This window comes from Elgaria multicarinata, chromosome 11 (assembly GCF_023053635.1).
Source record: "Elgaria multicarinata webbii isolate HBS135686 ecotype San Diego chromosome 11, rElgMul1.1.pri, whole genome shotgun sequence".
Classification (NCBI taxonomy): domain Eukaryota; kingdom Metazoa; phylum Chordata; class Lepidosauria; order Squamata; family Anguidae; genus Elgaria; species Elgaria multicarinata.
This window is the reverse complement of record NC_086181.1, coordinates 22,553,364-22,576,853: the sequence shown is the minus strand read 5'-3', so window position 1 is coordinate 22,576,853 and position 23,490 is coordinate 22,553,364. Positions and strand designations below refer to the sequence as shown.

At 41.8% G+C, this 23,490-nt stretch overlaps 3 protein-coding genes across 3 annotated transcripts; all 3 read right to left on the bottom strand.

Moving 5' to 3' along the window:
- Nucleotides 1–2,500: 2,500 nt before the first annotated feature.
- Nucleotides 2,501–3,457, bottom strand: LOC134405471 (olfactory receptor 6M1-like). The gene has a single exon (XM_063136715.1). It carries the CDS (start codon nt 3,455–3,457, stop codon nt 2,501–2,503), a length of 957 nt encoding a protein of 318 aa, XP_062992785.1.
- A 6,942-nt stretch (nt 3,458–10,399) lies between these two features.
- LOC134405470 (olfactory receptor 6M1-like) lies at nt 10,400–11,356 on the bottom strand. The gene has a single exon (XM_063136714.1). It carries the CDS (start codon nt 11,354–11,356, stop codon nt 10,400–10,402), a length of 957 nt encoding a protein of 318 aa, XP_062992784.1.
- An 8,087-nt stretch (nt 11,357–19,443) lies between these two features.
- Nucleotides 19,444–20,400, bottom strand: LOC134405469 (olfactory receptor 6M1-like). Its single transcript, XM_063136713.1, has one exon. It carries the CDS (start codon nt 20,398–20,400, stop codon nt 19,444–19,446), a length of 957 nt encoding a protein of 318 aa, XP_062992783.1.
- Nucleotides 20,401–23,490: the final 3,090 nt, after the last annotated feature.

Here is a 23,490-nt window from a genome sequence, read left to right as displayed (position 1 = left end):
TTCGGGGTGCTCATCATTTTTGTCTTCAGGGTATCTTTACTTTTCCCTCCCACTCACACTGAGCCTTCTAAAAGAAACCATTAACTTTGTTTAGCAAAAATTTCCTCACCTCCTGATGGCAAAGTCACACAAGACCTCTTCACACAGAGCATCACCAGATGAGCGTTTACTCCCCATTTATGGATGTTCACAGGTCATTTTGATGATGATGTCCACCTCCCATGTCTCTCCCGCTCCTTCTTGCCTTCTTTCCATCACAAAATAGGCCCCTTTAAATTTGATTTCTTTTTTTGAATGAAATGTTCTGCCATTTCTTGCTGGGAGCAGGAAAAGCAGTGAGATAAACATGCCCACTGAATGTACCATGTGGTTATTGTTTACTTCCTCTTTCTTCCCCTGTGTGAAGAAAGAAGAAGTAATGTGGGACAGAAGCAGGGGGGAAAGTGATAGTAAGGAAGCATGATGCCCCCTGCCTGATGCCACTCATAGACTATGTCATTCATGTAAAAATGTGATGCTGAAGGCCATATACTTGGGTGCCTTTCCCACTGGCAATTCCCAGTTGATCCTTTATCTAGCCCTATCAGCCCTCTTGGGTGAAGGAGAGTTTCATGACTGGAAATATCAGCCTTAGGTCACAATGTCTGTCTCTCATCTCCAAGGAGACAGCATGAGCCCGTCACAATGGCCAGTCTCTTATCTCCAAGGATTGGTCATTACCCCTCATGGAAGAAGATAGTAGCAGAAGTGTGTGGACACAATTTCTCTCTCTTATACAGTGAGCAGGCAGATGCAAGTGGAGGTAAGCACAGTATCTTTCTTATTGATCTGAACGTATGGTGGAGCCTGTAGGCTGAACCTCTCTTTCTCATTGTGAGTGTGACCACCAGGTAGACGACATCAGAAAGGTGTGTGTGTGGGTCTCTGTCACTAAAAAGAGCAGGAGTGTATAGACAGAGAGGAAACCAGTATGAGGAGGAGAGGTAGAGACAGAAGTCATGCATTATAGCAATTACAGGGCTTCTACTTAAAGAATGTTCTCCAGGGTGGCCCGGATTCAAATTAGGTAGAGCTACAGTAACTGAGGGATGCTCAGGAATGTTCGTCCCATATAAGACAGAACAAAAATGTGCAGGTCCCTTTCCAACTTTATTTTACACTTTAATTCAATGGAAACAAGAATAGTATATACATTAGAAAGCAAATCTTTAAGATATGTTGCTGTCTCTCACTTGTTCTTTATTTCAGTGATTTTAACATTAAGATGTTATGTAGAACAGATTTGTCTTAAATGTGTGCTGTAAAATCGGACATGTGACCAAGGCTATGTTCGGGTGGGCACGCCCCCTTGGTGCTGGACACGCCCCATTGGGGGCTGACCATGTTGTCCTTTTTGGTTTCCAAAATATGGTCACCCTACTCCATAGATTTTGGCTTTCCACAGCAGTAGGGTGATTAAGCAGTGTGTATGAGAAAGCAGGCCATATGAGAAAACAGAACCCTCAAACACATAGGATTTTGTTCCAGGGGCAGGCACACCTTCTCTCGGGCAGCTGGTTAGTCCATAGATCCTGGCTTTCTACAGCAGTAGGGGTGACTGAAGCAGTGTATTATTGTTGCTAATGAGATGATGATGTCAACTGAACATTCCCCAAGCCTTAGATGCTATTGTGGATCATTCAAATGGTGCTCTTCAGAGTTGCAAAGACGACAACAGGAGGAAATACCCACACCACCAGAAGTGAGCTGCCTACCAAGTTGGGCCAGATACCAGCTGTTGTATGAGTCCTCAGATGCAGGGCAACTCAAGCTACTCTGTGGCTCCTAACTTGTCCCACTAGTAGTAGTAACTGAAGGCTAAACTACATATTAAAAGTATATTTTTAACACTACCCTGGGACAAACCACTCATCAAGATGTACCCTGAGTTTCCTGGGCTTTCCCTGAAAATCACAGGAGCTACACTGCTGCTTTATAGTGGTATTGAAGTGCACTGACAACTGTTGGTATACCACTTCTATACCAGTATATCCTGCTTGGTGTGGCTTCTGTCTTTTATATACCACTTTCATATTCCAATATCCTGCATGGTGTAGATGAAGCCTCCCTCTCCAAAACTGCTGCCCCAATTTACCACTTGCAAACATGGTGATAAATTGGGGCCACCATTTGTGTTCATCTCTAGGGATGACAGGTGTGTGTTTCACAGATTCCTGTTGTTGTTTTTTGAGGGGGAAAGGCCTGTCATTCTAAAACACAATGAGAAAAACTGGTTGAATCAGTGAACTCTTTATTTCTAGTCAAGCTTGTCCATTCCCATCACCGCTGTGATGAGCCCTCTCAACATTGTCCTCTGTCTAGTACATGTTTTGTTAGAAGGTCGATGTCAGGGATAAGGAGGACATCTCCATCTCACTCTTTTCTTCTCCCCACATATATGGTGGCAATGCAGAAATAGGAAACAAGATTCTGTCTCTCCCACTATGTTTCTGCAAAAAGCTTAGAGCTTACTTTTCAATGTTGCCGACACTCTTCCCAATGCATCTCTGAGGACTTCCTTCACTGTCTTGTTCCTGAAGTTGTAAATGATGGGATTTAGCAATGGAGTCACCACTGTGTTGAACACTGTGGCCACCTTGTTGAATTCCATTGAAGAGCTGCCAGCTGGCTTGATATAGATGAAGATGGAGCTGCCATAATAAAGTGATGCCACAGTGATGTGAGAAGTGCATGTGCCAAATGTTTTCCTTCTGCCTTTGGCAGAGGGCATCTTCATCACAGTGATAATGATATAGATATAGGAGACTGTTGTCACAGATACAGAGCTGAGAAGTGTGAAGCAGGAAACTGAAAAGTCCAAGGCCTGGAGGAAGTGGGTGTCAGCACATACCATTTCAAGTAGAGGACCACTGTCACAAAAAAAATGGTCAATCACATTGGAGCCACAAAAAGGCAGTCTTACCTGTAGTAACATGCAGGCTGTGATGGTAAAGAAGCTGCCCAACCAACAAGACAGAACCATCACCTGGCAAACCCGGGTGCTCATGATAGCTGTGTACCGTAATGGGTTGCAGATGGCCATGTAGCGATCCACTGACATGGCAGCCAAAAAGAGGACTTCAGTAGTGCCAGCGACAAAGTACACATATCCTTGTAGGATGCAAGCAAAAAAAGAGATGGTGTTTTCTTTTGAGATGAGTAGGGTGAGCATCTTAGGTGTGACAGTTGTGGTAATGATGATTTCCATCCAGGAGAGGTTCTTGAGGAAGTAGTACATTGGAGTATGTAAGCGGTGGTCTATCTGGATCATAAGGATGACTAAAGCATTGCCAATCAGAGTTAATATGTATATGACAAGGAAGAGAAAGAAGAGTGGTTTTTGAAGCTGGTGGAGATTAGAGAAGCCAAGGAGGACAACCTCAGTGACAATGTTACTGGAGAAGTTGGTGAATTTCATTCTCCTGAGACATGTTCCTTCTGCAAGAAGGAGGAGGATTTTAGATAAATGTTTTTAAAAAGTGACACAGAGAAAGAGAGAGAGAGAAATATGTTACATGATGTAGATAAATCAGTAGCTGAAGGGTAAGGTATCTTTTAGTCATTGGTCATTTTGGCAATTTGAGAAACCTTGAAATTGCTGCCATAGGAGGCCTGGCAAAGAACACGTCACCCCTAATGCTGAGAACAAAGACGGTTGTGGAATCCGAGCCTCAACACACAAAATAAACCTCAACAAAATAAGTTATCCGGGGATGCATTGGTGACTGTAGGTGCGTCATTGCCTTCCCCAGACATAGTTCATTATAAGTCTCTTTTAAGTCTCTTTTGAAAATTATGCATTTAAATTTGTAATTTTAGTTTTCCTTGATGCTGTGAACAAAAGAACAACAATGTGCGAACTCTCTTACTTTTTGAAACACTTCCATATTTTTTAATGTAGAATTGGGTGGAGGATTTCCCAATAAAATTGCTTTGGTTCATATTTCCATGCAAAAATGAAGGTATCCCCCAAATGATTTTTAACTTTACTAATTATGAGCACGGGATGTAATGCATTCTAAAAAACAAACAAACGAATGAACCAAACAAACAAAACTAAAGCCAAACAAAAACTGAGGTATGACTGTATTAGATTTAATATGTTGAAACTTAACATTATTGCTTTTTAATTTCATTTTCCAAAGTATCACTCTAAGGTTTGAAAATGTTTGAAATGCCAAACATTAAATCCAAATCTTGTATTTGAATGACATTTCCTTTCATCCCTAATTACTGTTCGTGTAGTTTCTTTCTACGTGTGTAGAATCAAGTTGCTAAATATATGTGTTAATGAATGGTTGAAACATTACATCATCTTGTGACATTCTTTCTGAAACCTGCTGGAATGGGGAGATTATGTTTTAGTATTTACCTCATTTACTTAAATATGAGCCTCCAAGGCTTGTCTATTGAAATTTTCCTTAGAAATGTTCTGTTGATCAGCTCCCTTCCATGATTCCAAACCAAAGTGTCCCTTCATTTACAAACAAACAAACAAATGGATCTCCCTTTCCCCTGCCCATTCGTTGATTGCTTATACATCCCTGCACACAAACCTGTAGATTGGATACAGAAATGTAATCAGAATAAATCTACTGAAATAAATGATTTAATTAAATTAAGCCCCATTGATTTTAATGTGCAAAATTCAAGCATGACTAATTCTGCATCTAACCCATTTCCTAAAATGGTAGGCCTGAGCTCATCTCCCATCTGACTCCAATCCTACCCTTTCCTGGCTCGAATCTGGTAATGTTTGCATCTGATTTATTTGTAAGTGGCCATGATGCAAATGAAGTGATTCATTTTCAATTCCCATTGTTTTCTATGAGGGAATTGCCTGTTTGCTTGAATCTCATGGTCTGAAATTAATAGGACTTTTGGTTTGATAGTAGCCATTATTTTATAGAAGTTAAATAGGAAAAAAATAGAGTTGGAAGTTCTGACTTCATAGAACATTGTATCATAGAGTTGGAAGGGGACATTTCAGCCATTGTGTTCAACTCCCTGCTCAGTGTAGGAATCCAGTTTAAAGCATCCCTGACAGGTGGCTCTGTTTGAATTGGAGTCTCTGTTTGAATTCCTCTAGCAATGGAACCCAGCACTGCACTCCCTTCCTAGGGCAGTCTCTTCAGAGCCATGAAAATGCTACAGAGAGAGTCAAGAGACCCTAATGAATAGTGGGTGGTGGGGGAGGGGGATCCAAAAACATTGGGTGGAGGGACCTTCATCAAACAGAACCTTTTTTTCTTATGGAAGGTCCCTTCCCACCATGGGAGGCATATCCCGTATTCCAAAGGAACTTCTATTTGGTTAGCTCTACAGTATCAAGCTTCCTGGCTTTAGATGGCACAGTCCTAAATTCATATGAAAGTGCTGGTGATGGACTTTCTTGATCCCAATGGACCATAACTGGCACTTAAGACCTTCCCCCCCAAACTATCTGAGTGAGAATATTCCACAGTTTATGTTTAAATGCTTAAAGAACTCCTTCTGATTTCTAATCTATACCTCCCACTGTCTAATAGTACTACTAATACTATCATCATCATCATCATCATCATCATCATCATCATCATCATCATCACCACCACCATCAATAGTTAAAGTTCTTTTTCTGTTGTACCTCTTGTAAATTTATGGACTACTTAATTTCACCATTAACATGAAGTTTTCTCCTAAAGTGACACTATGCACATTAAAGTTCCATTTTCTTGAACCCTGGTTTCCACTTGACACTGTTTAACAGAGAGTCTCTCTGTTCAATTTATCTTGTACTTACTCCTTTCTTCTTTTTTAGTGAGGCTTGATTCTAATGTAGAGGCCGTGTTCCTACATGCTTTGCCAAGCTTGGGGAAGCTGAGGTCTTTTCCCTGAAATAGATCCCATCCTTTTGTCTTGTAGGTGGTCTGTACTGAGGAATTTTCAGTCACCCATATAAATCAGCTGCTGTAGCAATTGATCCAGACTGGTGAAAACATTTTTTCCCCAAAGGAAGGGGCCCCAATGCAACAATGGTTGGAAGATGTTGGTTGCAGTCTACTCAGTAAAGCATTTTACTTCGGCTATGCTATACAGACATTTGCTTCAAAGAGACGTGGCTCAACATAGTTCCCTTAAAACATATGTTTGATGATACCTAATATTTTCTTTATCTTTGTCTGTAGTCATCCTGAGACTTTTATGACCTCCTTTAGCTTTGAGAAGACACTCCAATTAAAGTTGGGTGATCAGGGACTTGATCAGTGGCTTCATGCACCATTAGGAGATACCCTCTTGAGACCCACAAACCATAGATATTTTTCCATCTCACTGCAAACATACAAACAAAATATTAAACAAAAATAACTTGCCATTCTTGGGCTTGGCATGGTGAAGTAGATAAGGTTAGCCCTTACCATTAGGGTGTTGGAATTATGATCTGGGTTTAAACCCCACCACAGTCAGGTCAGCCAATATATGTAAAATGTGGATCACCAGTTTTGCGGGCATGTTAGAGGAAAATAAAATTAAGAAGAGAATGATTAAAGCCCTTTATGCATCCAAAATAGTACATAAAATAATGATGCACTCAGCCAGCCCCTCTCTGGTAGCTCTCATGGTCTAGGATGGGCAAGAGACTAAGGGGCAGGTGGTCGGCCTCATCCCACCAAACAACTTGCCCACATCCTCAGGCAAATCAAACTCACCTATCAGCACTGGACTGATAGTTAACTCAAACATCTTACTAGAAACTATTTTTAACAGGGAGTCCAAGCTGAAGAAGATATGAGTGATTTGATCAGCAAAGCATTTTGCACCCTTGACCCTCTGCAGGCTTCAGATGGTTCCTCCTTGCCATACTCAGAAATAATGTGTTGTAGTCCTTTGAACCCACCCCGTACTAATTAATTCCATGAAATGACACTGTTATGATGCAATGGAAACACAGAAGAAAGACTTCTTTGCTGTCTTCCATGGAACAGACCTTACATGGGCCCTTTCTACACCTAAGGATTATACCAGGAAAACGGAGGGATGGTCCCTGCCTGCTCCTGGGATCCCCTGTGTGTCATTTGGATGCACAGGGATGATCTCAGGATGATCCCGGAAAAAAATGACAGGTGTAGAATTGGCCATGGATTCTTACCTGTGTTTGATCAGACTTGGTCTGAGTTTCCCCCACCATCATTCTAGCTCTCTATACAGGTGCTTCATTTCCTTAAGTGCCTCAGAAAACCTAATTGCTCATGCTCTACCTCCCCGAAGAGGACCCTTAGGAGTGATTGTGTTAATTTCTCTGGTCATCTCCCCATTTCACAGTACAGTCTTGAAAGGTTCCTCAGTGACCACCTACAGAACCCTAAGTATACACACCAAACAGAGTTCTCCCAAACAGGAAAAATAGCACATAGTAAACATAACATTTGTTAAAATCAAGAAGGCGGTAGTGACTGATAAGAAATGATGTTCCAGCTATTGTGCCTGGAAAGTTCTACAAGGACCATATGAGAAAACAGAACCCTCAAACACATAGAATTTGGTTCTAGGGGCTGGCACACCTCCTCTCGGGCAGCTGGTTAGTCCATAGATCCTGGCTTTCCACAGCAGTAGGGGTGACTGAAGCAGTGTATTGTTGTTGGTAAAGAGATGATGATGTCAACTGAACATTCCCCAAGCCATAGATGCTGTTGTTGGTCATTCAAGAAGTTGCAGAGAGGACGACAAGAGGAAATACACACACCACCAGAAGTGAGCTGCCTACCAACCTGGGCCAGGTACCAGCTGTTGAATGAGTCCCTGGATGCAGGGCACCTCAAGGTTCTCTGTGGCTCCTAGCTTGTCCCGCCAGTAGTAGTAACTGAAGATTAAACTATATATTAAAAGTATATTTTTAACACTACAGATATAAGTTGCTGGAAGGCCTGATCAGGAACATAGGGATATAGGAACCTCGCTCATACTGAGTCAGACCATTGATCCATCTAGTATTATCAACACTGACTGGCAGGTGTTCTCCAGGGTTTCAGGCAGGATTCTTTCTTAACCCTAGCTGGAGCAGCTGAGGATTGTACCTGGTACTTTCTGCACACCAAACATGTGCTCCATCACACTGAGCTATGACCCCTCCAATCAGGATTGGGAACACAGCAAGCAGGGAGGGGGGAGTTTAATACTTTCATCCTTTAGTTATTTAAAATATGTCTTGCCCCCCTTTCAGACAGAGGCCCTTCCAAGGAGGCTTAAAGGAATACAAGATATTTAAATAGCTCAAATGTTAAAAGCCACAAAAACATGAACACAATAAAATGGCAATAAAACAACAATAAAAGCCAACAATAAAACCAGTAACAACAACAACAACAACAACAACAACAATGACAGGAAGGCAATAATAGCAACAATAGCAATCTTATCAAAGGAAGATCAAGGTAAAACAATATGTTTTCAAGGCCTTTTGGGAACCCTGCAATGATGGAGCATGGCAGACCTCTGATGGCAACTTATTCGAAAAGCATGGGGCCACCACAGAGAAGGCCCTCTTACATGTGGTCACTCACCTCACTGCTTTTATGGATGAGCAAATGAGAAGGGCCTTTCTTTGTCTGGGCAAACTATGGGTGAAGGTGGCCCTTCAAGTAACTTGGTCCCAAACTATTTAAGGCTTTAAAGACAAAACTGGCACTTTGAAATGGGCTCTGAAACTCTCTGGTAACCATTGCAGATTATGAGCATGATCAGATGAGTGCTTTATCACACATTTGTTACTTCCCACTCATGACTTTTCGTGCAACCTTTTGAAGACACCATTCACCTACCACGCATCTCCTGCCTCTTCTGGTCTTTTTTTCCATGACAAAATTAGACCCTGGTAAATCCCACTTACCTTTTTAAAGTAGAACTTGCTGTCATTTCTTGCAGGGAAGGCTGCACAATAAAAACGCCCACTGAGAGGGCCACATGGTGGTTGCTGGTTCCCCTTTCTTTTCCCATGTTAAGAAATTGTTGCTATTGTGGGACAGGAGCAGGAGGCCATAGTGACAGTAGGGAATGTGATTCCCCCCCCCCATCTTATGAAGCTGTGTGTGATCAAATCACCTTGTCCCCAATAATACTCAGTCAGCCGCATTCTGCACCAGCTAAAGTTTCTGAACTGTTTTCAAAGGAAGCCCCATGTACAGCATATTACAGTAGTCCAACCTGGACATCACTAGTACATGTATAACTGAGGCCAGGACAGGTAGGGCTGTGGCTGGCATACCAGCCTAAGCTGGTAATACACACTCCAGGACACCATGGCTTCCTCAGTTAGTTCTGAGTCCAGGAGAACTCCCAGAGTGTGCACTTGGACTTTTACAGAGGGGGTAACTCATCTAAGAGCTCTAGTCAGATGTTGAGAAACTGAGCAAAAATATCTATCAGCAAAATTTTAATAAGGAATGAAAGAAATAGCTATGCTGGGAATCTTACCGAGAGGATTAAAAACCAAAAACATTTCCGCCCATGGCTTCATTATTTCCAGGTATTTTATATTTCTCGTCTTTTTAAAAAATATGTTGATATTACATCTTTTTAACAATCATTTTGTGGGGAGTAATTGCTGGGTAACAATATATAAATATTTTGCCTTAAATGCAAAAAGAATATATTTCATAATCCAAAGCTTTTTAATTTAACATCAGAGTAACAACCAAAGCAGTTCTTTCCACACCAGCTGCAAAGGGTCAGATGGCCAACACCCTCTTTTGAGGTCGGATCACTGTCTCCAGGCTCATAGGGCATTTTTTAAGTAGACATCTTCCCCGGAAGGATGCTCTTGAAGGGACCATAGGATGGCTGTCTCCCTCTTCAAAATGCTGCTCCAATTTACCACTTGCAAACATGGTGATAAATTGGGGCCACCAATTGTGTTTACCTCTAGGGATGACAGGTATGTGTTTCACAGATTCCTACTGTTGTTTTTTGAGGGGGAAATGCCTGTCATTCTAATACACAATGAGAAAAACAGTTTGAGTCAGTGAACTCTTTATTTCTAGTCAAGCTTGTCCATTCCCATCACCTCTGTGATGAGCCCTCTCAACATTGTCCTCTGTCTAGTACATGTTTTGTTAGAAGGTCGATGTCAGGGATAAGGAGGACATCTCCATCTCACTCTTTTCTTCTCCCCACATATATGGTGGCAATGCAGAAATAGGAATCAAGATTCTGTCTCTCCTAGGGGGGATCTACACTACTGCTTTAAAGTGCTTTATAACAGTTTTGACAACTGTTGGGGCACAGGACACACTGCATATACAGGTTTCAAAACTTTTTCAAAGTGCTTTAAAGCGCTTTAAAAGCAATAGTGTAGATCCCCCCCCACTGTGTTTCTGCAAAAAGCTTAGACCTTACTTTTCAATGTTGCCAAAACTCTTGCCAATGTATCTCTGAGGACTTCCTTCACTGTCTTGTTCCTGAAGTTGTAAATGATGGGATTTAGCAATGGAGTCACCACTGTGTTGAACACTGTGGCCACCTTGTTGAATTCCATTGAAGAGCTGCCAGCTGGCTTGATATAGATGAAGATGGAGCTGCCATAATAAAGTGATGCCACAGTGATGTGAGAAGTGCATGTGCCAAATGTTTTCCTTCTGCCTTTGGCAGAGGGCATCTTCATCACAGTGATAATGATATAGATATAGGAGACTGTTGTCGCAGATACAGAGCTGAGAAGTGTGAAGCAGGAAACTGCAAAATCCAAGGCCTGGAGGAAGTGGGTGTCAGCACATATCATTTCAAGCATAGGACCACTGTCACAGAAGAAATGATCAATCACATTGGAGCCACAGACAGGCAGTGATACCTGTAGTAACATGGAGGCTGTGATGGCAAAGAAGCTGCCCAACCAACAAGACAGAACCATCACCTGGCAAACCTGGGTGCTCATGATAGCTGTATACCGTAATGGGTTGCAGATGGCCATGTAGCGATCTATTGACATGGCAGCCAAAAGGAGGACTTCAGCAGAGCCAGCGATAAAGTAGATATATGATTGTAAGATGCAAGCAAAAAAAGAGATGGTGTTTTTATTTGAGATGAGTAGGGTGAGCATCTTGGGCGTGACAGTTGTGGTAATGATGATTTCCATCCAGGAGAGGTTCTTGAGGAAGTAGTACATTGGAGTATGTAAACGGTGGTCTATCTGGATCATAAGGATGACTAAAGCATTGCCAATCAGAGTCAATATGTATATGACAAGGAAGAGAAAGAAGAGTGGTTTTTGAAGCTGGTGGAGATTAGAGAAGCCAAGGAGGACAACCTCAGTGACAATGTTACTGGAGAAGTTGGTGAATTTCATTCTCCTGAGACATGTTCCTTCTGCAAGAAGGAGGAGGATTTTAGATAAATGTTTTTAAAAAGTGACACAGAGAAAGAGAGAGAGAGAAATATGTTACATGATGTAGATAAATCAGTAACTGAAGGGTAAGGTATCTTTTAGTCATTGGTCACATTTGGCAATTTGAGAAACCATGAAATTGCTGCCATAGGAGACCTGGCAAAGAACATTTAGCTCCAAATGCAGAATACAAGGCAGATGTGGAATCCGAGCCCCAACACAAAAAATGAATCCAGTTTTCAGCAGAAACAGGAGCCAATTTTACAGCAGTCCTTTGTTAATTAAACAAAATGTGAGAGGGCTTGGCCACCATGGGAGAGGAGCCAAGAAGGCTGTCCGGGGGTGAATTGGTGACTGTGGGTGCTTCATTGCCTTCCCCTGACGTAATTCATTATAAGTCTCTGTTTAGTCTCTTTTAAATATTACGCATTTAAATTTGTAATTTTAGTTTTCCTTGATACTGTGAGCAAGAGAACAACAACATGAAAACTCTCTTACTTTTTGAACACTTCCATATTTTTAAATGTAGAACTGGGAGGAGGATATCCCAATAAAATTGCTATAGTTCATATTTCCATGCAAAAATGAAGGTATGTATCCCTCAAATAATTTTTAACCTTACTAATTATGAGCACAGGATGTAATGCATTCTAAAAAACAAACAAACAAATGAACCAAACATACAAAACCAAAACCAAACAAAAACCAAGGTAAGACAGTATTGGATTTAATATGTTGAAACTTAACATTATTGCTTTTTAATTTCATTTTCTGAAGTATCACTCTAAGTTTTGAAAAGGTTTGAAATGCCAAACATTGCTTTAAATGTTTGACATTTCAAACATTTAACGCTATACTTTAAATCCAGTTTAAAGCATCCCTGACAGGTGGCTGTCCAATCCCTGTTTGAATTGCTAGAGGAACAGGAATCCCTGTTCCTCTAGCAATGGAACCCCACCATTCCACTCCCTTTCTAGGGCAGTCTCTTCAAACTGCTGAAAATGCTACACAGAGGATCAAGAGACTCTACTGAATGGTGGGAGGTGGAAGTGGATCCAAACAAATTGGGTGGAGGGACCTTCACCAAACAAAACACTTTTTTTCTTATGGAAGGTCCCTTCCCACCATGGGAAGCATATCCTGTATCCCAAGGGAACTTCTATTTGGTTAGCTCTATAGTATCAAGCTTCTTGGCTTTAGATGGCACAGGCACATAAGACCTCCCCCCCCCAAAAAAAAACTATCTGAGTGAGAGTATTCTACAGTTTTAAGTTCAAATGCTTAAAAACTCCTTCTTTCTTATCTATACCTCTCATTGTCTAATGTATTCTGCCACCAGTACTACTGCTACTTCCATCATCATCATCATCGTCATCATCTTCATCATCGTCATCGTCATCGTCATCTCTGTTGTACCTCTTGTAAATTTATGGATGGACTACTTAATCTCACCATTAACATGAAGTTTTCTCCTAAAGTGACACTATCTATGCACATTAAAGTTCCATTCTCGTAAACCCTGGTTTCCATCTGACACTGTTTAACAGAGAGTCTCGCTGTTCAATTTATCTTTTACTTACTCCTTTCTTCCTTTTTAGTGAGGATTGATTCCAATGCAGAAGCCAAGTTCCTACATGCTTTGACATGCTTGGGGAAGCTGAGGTCTTCTCCCTGAAATAGATCCCATCCTTTTGTCTTGTAGGTGGTCTGTACTGAGGAATTTTCAGTCACCCAGATAAATCAGCTGGTGTAGTCATTGATCCAGACTGGTGAGAGCAATTTTTTTTTCTGAAGGAAGGGACCACAATGCAATAATGGTTAGAAGATGTTGGTTGCAGTCCACTCAGTCATGCATTTTACTTTGGCTATGCTAAGCAAACATGTATTTCAAAGAGATGTGGCTCAACATAATTCCCTTAAAACATATAAGTTTGAAGATACCTAATATTTTCTTTATCTTTGTCTGTAGTCATCCTGAGACTTTTATGACCTCCTTTAGCTTTGAGAAGACACTCCAATTAAAGTTGGGTGATCAGGGACTTGATCAGTGGCTTCATGCTCCATTAGGAGAAACCCTCTTGAGACACACAAACCATAGATATATTTCCATCTCACTGCAAACATACAAACAAAATATTAAACAAAAATAAGTTGCCATTCTTGGGCTTGGTATGGTGAAGTAGATAAAGTTAACCTTTACCATTAGGGTGTTGGAATTATGATCTGGGTTTAAACCCCACCACAGTCAGGTCAGCCAATATATGTAAAATGTGGATCACCAGTTTTATGGGCATGTTAGAGGAAAATAAAATTAAGAAGAGATTGATTAAAGCCCTTTATGCATCCAAAATAATACATGAAATATGGATGCACTCAGCCAGCCCCTCTCTGGCAGCTCTCATGGTCTAGGATGGGCAAGAGTCTAAGGGGCAGGTGGTTGGCCTCATCCCACCAAAAAACTCATCCACATCCTTAGGCAAAACAAACTCACCTATCTGCACTGGACTGATAGTTAACTCAAACATCCTACAACGATCTGTTTTTAATATTGAGTCCAAGCTGAAGAAGATATGAGTGATTTGATCAGCAAAGTATTTTTCACCCTTGACCCTCTGCAGGCTTCAGATGGGTCCTCCTTACTACCCTGAGGAGGAATGTGGTGTAGTCCTTTGAACCTAGCCCCCCCAATAACTAATTCCATGAAATGACACTTTTATGATGCAATGGAGACTCAGAAGAAAGACCTCTTTGCTGTCCTCCATGGAACAGACTTTACATGGATTCTAGCCTGAGTTTGAACAGACTTGGTCTGTGTTTTCCCCACCATCATTCTAGCTGTCTATGCAGGTGCTTCATTGCCTTAAGCACCTGGAAAACCTAATTGCTCATGCTCTACCTCCAATGAGAAGACCTTTAGGAGTGATTGTATCAACTGCTCTGGTCATCTCCCCATTCCACTGTACAGTCATACACACCAAACAGAGTTCTATCAAGAAGGAAAAATAGCCTACAATAAACATAAGATTTGTTAAAATCAAGAAGGCAGTGGTGACTGATAAGGGACTATGTTCCAACTATTGTACTTTGAAGCTTCTGCAGCAACCATATGAGAAAGCAGAACCCTTAAACACATATAATTTTGTTCCAGAGGCTGGAGCATCTCCTCTTGGGCAGTTGAATACTCCATAGATCCTGGCTGTTCACAGCAGTAGGGGTGACTGAAGCAGTGTATTGTTGTTGCTAATGAGATGACGATGTCAACTGAACGTTCCCCCCAGACTTAGATGCTATTGTTGGCCATTCAAATGCTGCTCTTCTGAGTTGCAGAGAGAATGACAGGAGGAAATACCCACACCTCCAGAAATGAGCTGCCTATCAACCTGGGCCAGGTACCAGCTGTTGTATGAGTTCCTGGATGCAGGGCACCCCAAGCTACTCTGTGTCTTCTAACTTGTCCCACCAGTATTAGTAACTGAAGGCTAAACTACATATGATGTTAAACATAGAATTTAACATTAAAAGTAGGTGAGATGGAGTGGAAAAAGACATCGCACGTGTAATGTGCATGTGGGCCACATTGACCCATGGGCGGTGCAGAGCCTGTAGAGGCCAACCACGCCGAAGCTCATCCTCTTTTGTTTCTGGCTCCCACCCTCCATCCCTTAACTGGAATGGGATTAGCCAGTCACCACTTTTGGACGGGGGGCTGAGTAGGAATTTTACCTGCCATGAATTTGCAATTGTGTACAGTTTTTTTTGCCTGTTCCATACTGGAATTATGATTAGTGGAAGGTGAGCAAATAGGTGAATTAGATTGGATTGACAGGAGTGTGCGGGAATTTGCACGATATTACAGTGGGGACAGTGAGCACCCTAGCACTTTTTGGTGAGTGCATATCTGGAAGACCTGCTCCTCAGGGTCTGTGCAGCTGTCATGTCAGGATATGGTTTGTATTTCGGGACCTTCCTTCCTCACCTATTTGGAGCTGTGCAGCACCTGGCAGGGGTGAGGCTGGTGTCTCATAAGAGAGGGGATGGGTTTACCCATCTCCTGGCTTTGGAGAGTGGCTCGCCCATAATGGCAGACTATATGTCTGAAGAAAGGATCTAATAGATTCCCAGACTTTCACATGCAGATCAAGGGAGGGGTGAATTTCCCTTATTTAAATAAATAGGCCCTAGTTTATCCCAAACTCTGGTGTCTGTGTCTTTATTCCATGCTTTCTTCTCCACTCCCAAAAAAGACATCTTTGCTGTCTTCACTGCCATGGAATAGATCCTAACATGGACTCTAACCTGAGTTTGATCAGAATTGGTCTGAGTTTTCCCTACCATCGTTCTAGCTGTCTATCCAGGTGCTTCATTGCCTTAAATGCTTTGGAAAACCCAATTGCTCATCCTCTACCTCCGTGGAGAGGTCCCTTAGGAGTGATTGTGTCAACTGCTCTGGTCATCTCCCCATTCTACAATACAGTCTTGAAAGGTTCCTCAATTACCACATACAAAATAGCACATACAGACACAGAACAGAGTTCTACCAAGCAGGAACAATGGCATATAATAAACATATGATTTATGAAAATCAAGAAGGCAGTGTTGACTGATTCAATAAACAAAAAACCTACGTTTTACAAAACAATGTTAAGGATGTACAGTTTTCAACCAAGCACCAAAAAGCAGGGAAATTGGGAGTTAAGGCTCACAAGCCTTAACACCACATCCTCCCTAAAGAGACAGAAAGTACAAAGCAGATAAACCATGACGACAGGATGGAGAATAGGATATGCAGAGGTGACTGTGGGGTTGTGGAAAACTGATGATGAACAACTTAGAGCCACCTACTTCTCTTTTTTTGTTTAGAGCAGCCCTTCCCCAACCTCATGCCCTCCAAGGGTGTTGGACTACAACTCCCATCATTGCAAGTCAGTATGTCCCATGGTCAGGAATGCTGGGACAACAAGATGGGGAACGCTGTTCTATATCCTTACCAAATACAGGTGCTGCACAATATATATTTTTCTCACACACATATCGCATAGAGCAGCATGATTGATAACAGAAGGGGCACTATTTGTTGGAGATGTAGAACCAGAGCAAGGGCTGGCATTATCAACTTTTGGTCAATACCATGCCCTTCAAAGAACCAATGTCCCCCCCTTAAAATGTGTTCATACAAAATATACTGTTCACTCCCCACAATCCCTCCACAATACATCATCTCATTAGAGTGACAGAGGAACAGAAAAGGATTAGTTTGGTTGACTTGAACTCCTTTCAGATGAAATTAGTTTGCAATCCTATACCACTTGGGAGGAAACTCTAGTAAACTCAGCAGCACTGAGTTCTGAGAAGACATGTATAGGATCCAAGTGTAAACCAACCTTCTCTAGCCTGGTGCTCTCCAGATGTGTTGCACTGCAACTTCCAATGAACTCCAGTGTTTCTCTGTAATAAAGGTATAATCATAATCAAAGGTCCTCTTGGGGCCACATATGAAAACCGTACCCTCAAACACATATAATATGTTTTCAAGGCCTTCTGGATCCCTGCAATGATGAAGCATGGTGGACCTCTGATGGCAACTTGTTCCAAAAGTGTGGGGCCTCCACAGAGAAGACTCTCTCATGTGTGGTCACCCACCTCACTGCTTTCATGGAAGAGCAAATGAGAAGGTCCTCTCTTTCTGATCTTAGTCCAGGCAGGCTGATATGGTTGAAGGTGGTCCCTCAGGTTATTTGGTCTCAAACCATTTAAGGATTTAAAGGACAAAGCCAGCACTTTGAATTGGGCTCTGAAACTCATTGGTAGTATACTGGGCCACCAGTGCAGGTGGCCCAGTATACGCATTATGTGAACAAATCACCTTGACCCCAATAGTATTGGGCAGCTGCATTCTGCACCAGCTAAACTTTCTGAATTGTCTTCAAAGGCAGGCCCATGAAGCACATTACAGAAGTCCAACCTGGACATCACTAATGCATGTATAACTGAGGCAAGGTCTGTTATCTTTAGATAGGGCTGCAGATGGTGTACCAGCCTGAGCTAGTAAAATGTGTTCCAGGACACTGTGGCCACCTGGGATTCCTCAGTGAGCTCTGAATCCAGGAGGACTCCCAGACTTTGCACTTGGTCTTTTAGTCAGAGGGCAACCCATCTAAGACCTCTACTCACATGGTGAGGAATTGAGCATAAACGTCTATCATTAAAATATACTTTAGATCAATAAGTTTAATAAGGAATAAAAGAAATAACCATGCTAGGAATCTTACTGAGTGGATTAAAAAACACATCACCCCATGGCTTCATTATTTCCAGACATTGTATATCTCTAGTCTTTCTATAAAAATGTTATTACATCATTTTTAACAATCTTTTCATGGGTAACAACATATAAATATATTGTCTTACATTCTAAAACAAAATATTTCATAATCCAAACCTATTCTGTTTTCCTAATTTTTCAGAAAAACCAAAACCAAAAGCTGTCTTCGGGAAAAATTGGAAACAACTAATCCATTTCTGAATTTTTCCATTGGGCAGGGGACTTCACATCTCTAGCCATAACCCAAAGTGGGCTTTCTATTTGTGCTACTGGAATTTGTAGATTCTTATAGAAACTTCTCTGTGGCCATCTTTGTGTTGTTGTACTACATGTCCCATCATCCCTGGCCATTGTTCCTGCTAAGTGGTGTTGTCAGGTGTCTTTGTTCACATAGGCACACAACGTGTGTTTACATGTGTAACAACCAACCCAGGGTCTCAGGGACCTTTAACCTGAGATGTGGTCTGTATACAGCAGACTTTCACACTATGCTCTAACTAGATGTGAAATAACTACTACCCACATGGGGAAACTAGTTCAAACATTCATTAAAATCCAAAGACATGAACTTTATTTTCACAGGGTTTTTTTGTTCTCAAACACATACACATACATGCACAGTCATCACAGAGGTGAAAATTGAGCTGGTTCATTCGCCCACCCCTATCACTCGGAACAGTATACCAGTTCTAAAAGGCCTAAATTCAGAAGGTAGGACAAGATAAATATAAGGGAAATTAGTGTTTACCAAATGAGGAGGGCAATATGATGTTATGAAAATGGTGAAACAGGAGATTGGAAGGCTATACATTCAAGGTGAAAATGTTGGGACACAGCAAATAATAACAGGAAGAGAAAAAGAAAAAAGCTGGAGTAGCTACAATAAGCTAGTTTCAATGTAAGGGGAACCCAAAGTAACTTCCTGGTTGGTTGCCAAAATTTAGAAAAAATACTATGGAGACACAGTGCCCTTGGTTTCTTTGCTTAGTCCCATGAACAAATTGGCTCAGCCCATCTAACTCAGGGTGTAATCCTATCATTTTCACCATTGCTGCTCAGAAGCTCTTGAACGCAGAGGCTTCTGAGTTGCCTGTGCTTTCCTTGGCTTGTCTTTCTCTCCATGCCTTTCCTGTGGCTCTGAGGTCAGTCTTCCAAGGTCTTCCAACCTTGGAGAATCAGCCAAAGCAGTTCTTTCCACACCAGCTGCAAGGGGGAGGGGGCTGGGGCAGATCTCCACCTCCCTCTTTTGAGGTCGGAGCACTGTCTCCAGCCTCATAGGGCATTTTTTAAGTTGACATGTTCCCCGGAAGGATGCTCTCGAAGGGACCATAGGATTGCTGTCTCCCGCTCCAAAACTGCTGCTAAAATTTACCACTTGCAATCATGGTGATAAACTGGGGCCATCATTCGTGTTCACTTCTAGAGCTGATATGTGTGTTTCACAGATGTTTTTTTTTAAAAGTTGCCTGTCTTTTTAAAATACAATGAGAAAAAAATAGTTGATTCAGTGAACTCTTTATCTCTACTCAAGCTTTCCATTCCCATCATCTCTGTGATGAGCCATCTCAACATTGTCCTCCATCTAGTACATGTTATGTTAGAAAGGTGGATGTCAGGGATAAGGAGGACATCTCCATCTTGCTCTTTTCTTCTCCCCCAAAATATGGTGGCAATGCAGAAATATGAATCAAGATTCTATCTATCCCACTATGTTTCTGCAAAAAGCTTAGGGCTTACTTTGCCATGTTGTCCACACTCTTGCCAATGTATCTCTGAGGACTTCCTTCACTGTCTTGTTCCTGAAGCTGTAAATAATGGGATTCAGCAATGGAGTCACCACTGTGTTGAACACTGTCGCTACCTTGTTGAATTCCATTGAAGAGCTGCCAGCTGGCTTGATATAGATGAAGATGGAGCTGCCATAATAAAGTGATGCCACAGTGATGTGAGAACTGCATGTGCCAAATGTTTTCTTTCTGCCTTTGGCAGAGGGCATCTTCAGCACAGTGATAATGATATAGATATAGGAGACCGTTGTCACAGATACAGAGCTGAGAAGTGTGAAGCAGGAAACTGCAAAGTCCAAGGCCTGCAGGAAGAGGATGTCAGCACATATCATTTCAAGCAGAGGACCACTGTCACAGAAAAAATGATCAATCACATTGGAGCCACAAAAAGGCAGACCTGCCTTTAGTAACATGGAGGCTGTGATGGCAAAGACGCTGCCCAACCAACAGGACAGAACCATCACCTGGCAGACCCGGGTGCTCATGATAGCTGTGTACCGTAATGGGTTGCAGATGGCCATGTAGCGGTCTATTGACATGGCAGCCAAAAGGAGGACTTCAGTGGTGCCAGCAACAAAGTACACATATCCTTGTAGGGCACAAGCAAAGAAAGAGATGGTGTTTTCATTTGAGATGAGTAGGGTGAGCATCTTGGGAGTGACAGTTGTGGTGATGATGATTTCCAACCAGGAGAGGTTCTTGAGGAAGTAGTACATTGGTGTATGTAAACGATGTTCTATCTGGATCATAAGGATGACTAAAGCATTGCCAATCAAAGTCAATATGTACATGACCAGGAAGAGAAAGAAGAGTGGTTTTTGAAGCTGGTGGAGATTAGAGAAGCCAAGTAGGACAACCTCAGTGACAATATTTGTGGAGAAGTTGCTGGTGATCATTTTCCTGAGACATGTACCATCTGGAAGAAAGATGAGTATTTTACATAAATATTTTTAAAGTAACAGAGGAAGTGTGTGTGTGTGTGTGTGTGTGTGTGTGTGTGTGTGTGTGAGAGAGAGAGAGAGAGAGAGAGAGAGAGAGAGGGAGGGAGGGAGGGAGGGAGGGAGGGTGGGAGTAGGGGAACATTTAGTCACTTGGCACATTTGGCAATTTGAGAAACTTTCTTAGACACCACCATGAAATGGCTGCTATAGGAGGCATGGCAGAGAACAAGTAGTCCCAAATTCTGAGTACAAGGCAGATATGGAATCTGAGCCCCAATACACAAAATAAACCCAGTTTTCAGGAGCAGCAGAAACCAATTTCACAGCAGTCCTAGCTGCTGGTAAGACTATGGGCTCATCTGCACCAAGCAGAATATTCCACTAAAGCAGTATGAAAGCAGTATAGAAAAGGCAGGAGCCCCACTACTACTTCATAGGCCATAGCTAGACGTAAAGTTTATCCCAGGATTGTCCTGGGGTCAAACCTGTTCATCTAAGTGCCACACAGGGCATCCAGTGCTCAGGCAGGGGTGAACCCTGGATGATCCCAGGATAAACCTTAGGTCTAGCTGTGGCCATAGTGGTATTGAAGTGCACTGACAACTGTTGGGGCCCATGACACATATAATATACTGCTTTCATACCACTTTCATAGTTTTATATTCTGCTTGGTGTAGATGTGTCATGGGCCCCAACAGTTGTCAGTGCACTTCAGCACCACTATAAAGCAGCAGTGTGGCTCCTGCCTTTTATATACTGCTTTCATACCACTTTCATAGGGCTCATCTACACCAATTTCACTATCTGAAATTAATAGGATTTCTGGTTTGATAATACCCATTATTTTATAGAACTTAAATAGTGGGGGAATAGAGTTGGAAGGTCTGACTTCATAGATCACTGAATTGTAGAGTTGGAAGGGGACATTTCGGCCATTGTGTTCAACTCCCTGCTCAGTTCAGGAATCCAGTTTAAAGAATCCCTGACAGGTGGCTTTCCAGTCTTTGTCTGAATTCCTCTAGCAATGGAATCCACCACTCCATTCCTTTCCTAGGGCAGTTTCTTCAAACTGCTGAAAATGCTATACAGAGGGTCAAGAGATTCTACTGAATGGTGGTAGGTGGGTGGGATCCAAACAAATTGGGTGGAGGGACCTTCACCAAACAAAACCTCTTTTTTTCTCACAGAAGTTTCCTTCCCACTATTGGAGACTTATCCTGTAACTCCTTGTTACTCTTAAAGTAAAGTTAAGCTGCCCCATGCCTTGACCAACTGAACTTGTTGAAAAGGTGTTACTGGAAAGAGACAGTGATAACTGCCAATTGCCGCAACAAGAGTGATATGAAACAGGAAAATCACATTTGCTTACTGTCACTTCTCCACTCACGTATTTGTCTATTCATGCCTACTTGGGAAAAAGTCCCTTTGAAGTCCATAGGAGCTTTCTTTCAAGTAAACATGTTTAGGGATAGGCTACATAGCCACAGCATATCACAAGCAGAGAGCAAAGACCCTTCCATAGTTATCCCAAAGTAACTTTTATTGTGTTAGCTTTACAGTACTACTGAAATAAATGATTTAACTAAATTAAGCCCCATTGATTTTAATGTGCAAAATTCAAGCATGACTAATTCTGGATTTAACCCATTATCTAAAATGGTAGGCCTGAGCTCACCTCCCATCTGACTCCAATCCAACCCTTTCCTGGCTCGAATCTGGTAATGTTTGTATCTGATTTATTTGTAAGTGGCCATGATGCAACTGAAGTGATTCATTTTCAATTCACATTGTTTTCTATGAGAGAATTGCCTATTTGCTTGAATCTCATGGTCTGAAATTAATAGGACTTTTGGTTTGATAGTAGCCATTATTTTATAGAAGTTAAATAGGAAAAAAATAGAGTTGGAAGTTCTGACTTCATAAAACATTGAATCATAGAGTTGGAAGGGGACATTTTGGCCATTGTGTTCAACTCCCTGCTCAGTGCAGGAATCCAGTTTAAAGCATCCCTGACAGGTGGCTCTGTTTGAATTGGAGTCTCTGTTTGAATTCCTCTAGCAATGGAACCCAGCACTGCACTCCCTTCCTAGGGCAGTCTCTTCAGAGCCATGAAAATGCTACAGAGAGAGTCAGGAGACCCTAATGAATAATGGGAAGTTGGGGAGGGGGATCCAAAAACATTGGGTGGAGGGACCTTCATCAAACAGAACCTTTTTTTTCTTATGGAAGGTCCCTTCCCACCATGGGAGGCATATCCCGTATTCCAAAGGAACTTCTATTTGGTTAGCTCTACAGTATCAAGCTTCCTGGCTTTAGATGGCACAGTCCTAAATTCATATGAAAGTGCTGGTGATGGACTTTCTTGATCCCAATGGGCCATAATTGGCACATAAGACCTACCCCCACAAACTATCTGAGTGAGAGTATTCCACAGTTTTAAGTTCAAATGCTTAAAGAACTCCTTCTGATTTCTAATCTATACCTCCCATTGTCTAATGTATTCTGCCACAAGTACTACTACTACTTCCATCATCATCATCATCGTCGTCATCATCATCATCATCATCATCTACAGTTAAAGTTCTTTTTCTGTTGTACCTCCTGTAAATATATGGATGGACTACTAAATCTCACCATTAACATGAAGTTTTCTCCTAAAGTGCCACAATCTATGCTCATTAAAGTTCCATTCTCTTAAACCCTGGTTTCCATCTGACACTGTTGAACAGAGAGTCTCTTTGTTCAACTTATCTTATACTTACTCCTTTCTTCCTTTTTAGTGAGGATTGATTCCAATGTAGAGGCCGAGTTTCTACATGCTTTGCCAAGCTTGGCAAAGCTGAGGTCTTCTCCCTGAAATAGATCCCATCCTTTTATCTTGTAGGTGGTCTGTGCTGGGGAATTTTCAATCACCCAGACAAATCAGCTGCTGATTTGTAATTGATCCAGACTCGTGAGAACATTTTTTTTTTCAAAGGAAGGGACCCCAATGCGATAATGGTTGGAAGATGTTGGTTGCAGTCCACTCAGTCATGCATTTTACGT

Bases quoted from the DNA above. Each gene is read 5' to 3' on its own strand.
- LOC134405470 (XM_063136714.1), bottom strand. From the start codon at position 11,356: ATGAAATTCACCAACTTCTCCAGTAACATTGTCACTGAGGTTGTCCTC.
- LOC134405471 (XM_063136715.1), bottom strand. From the start codon at position 3,457: ATGAAATTCACCAACTTCTCCAGTAACATTGTCACTGAGGTTGTCCTC.
- LOC134405469 (XM_063136713.1), bottom strand. From the start codon at position 20,400: ATGATCACCAGCAACTTCTCCACAAATATTGTCACTGAGGTTGTCCTA.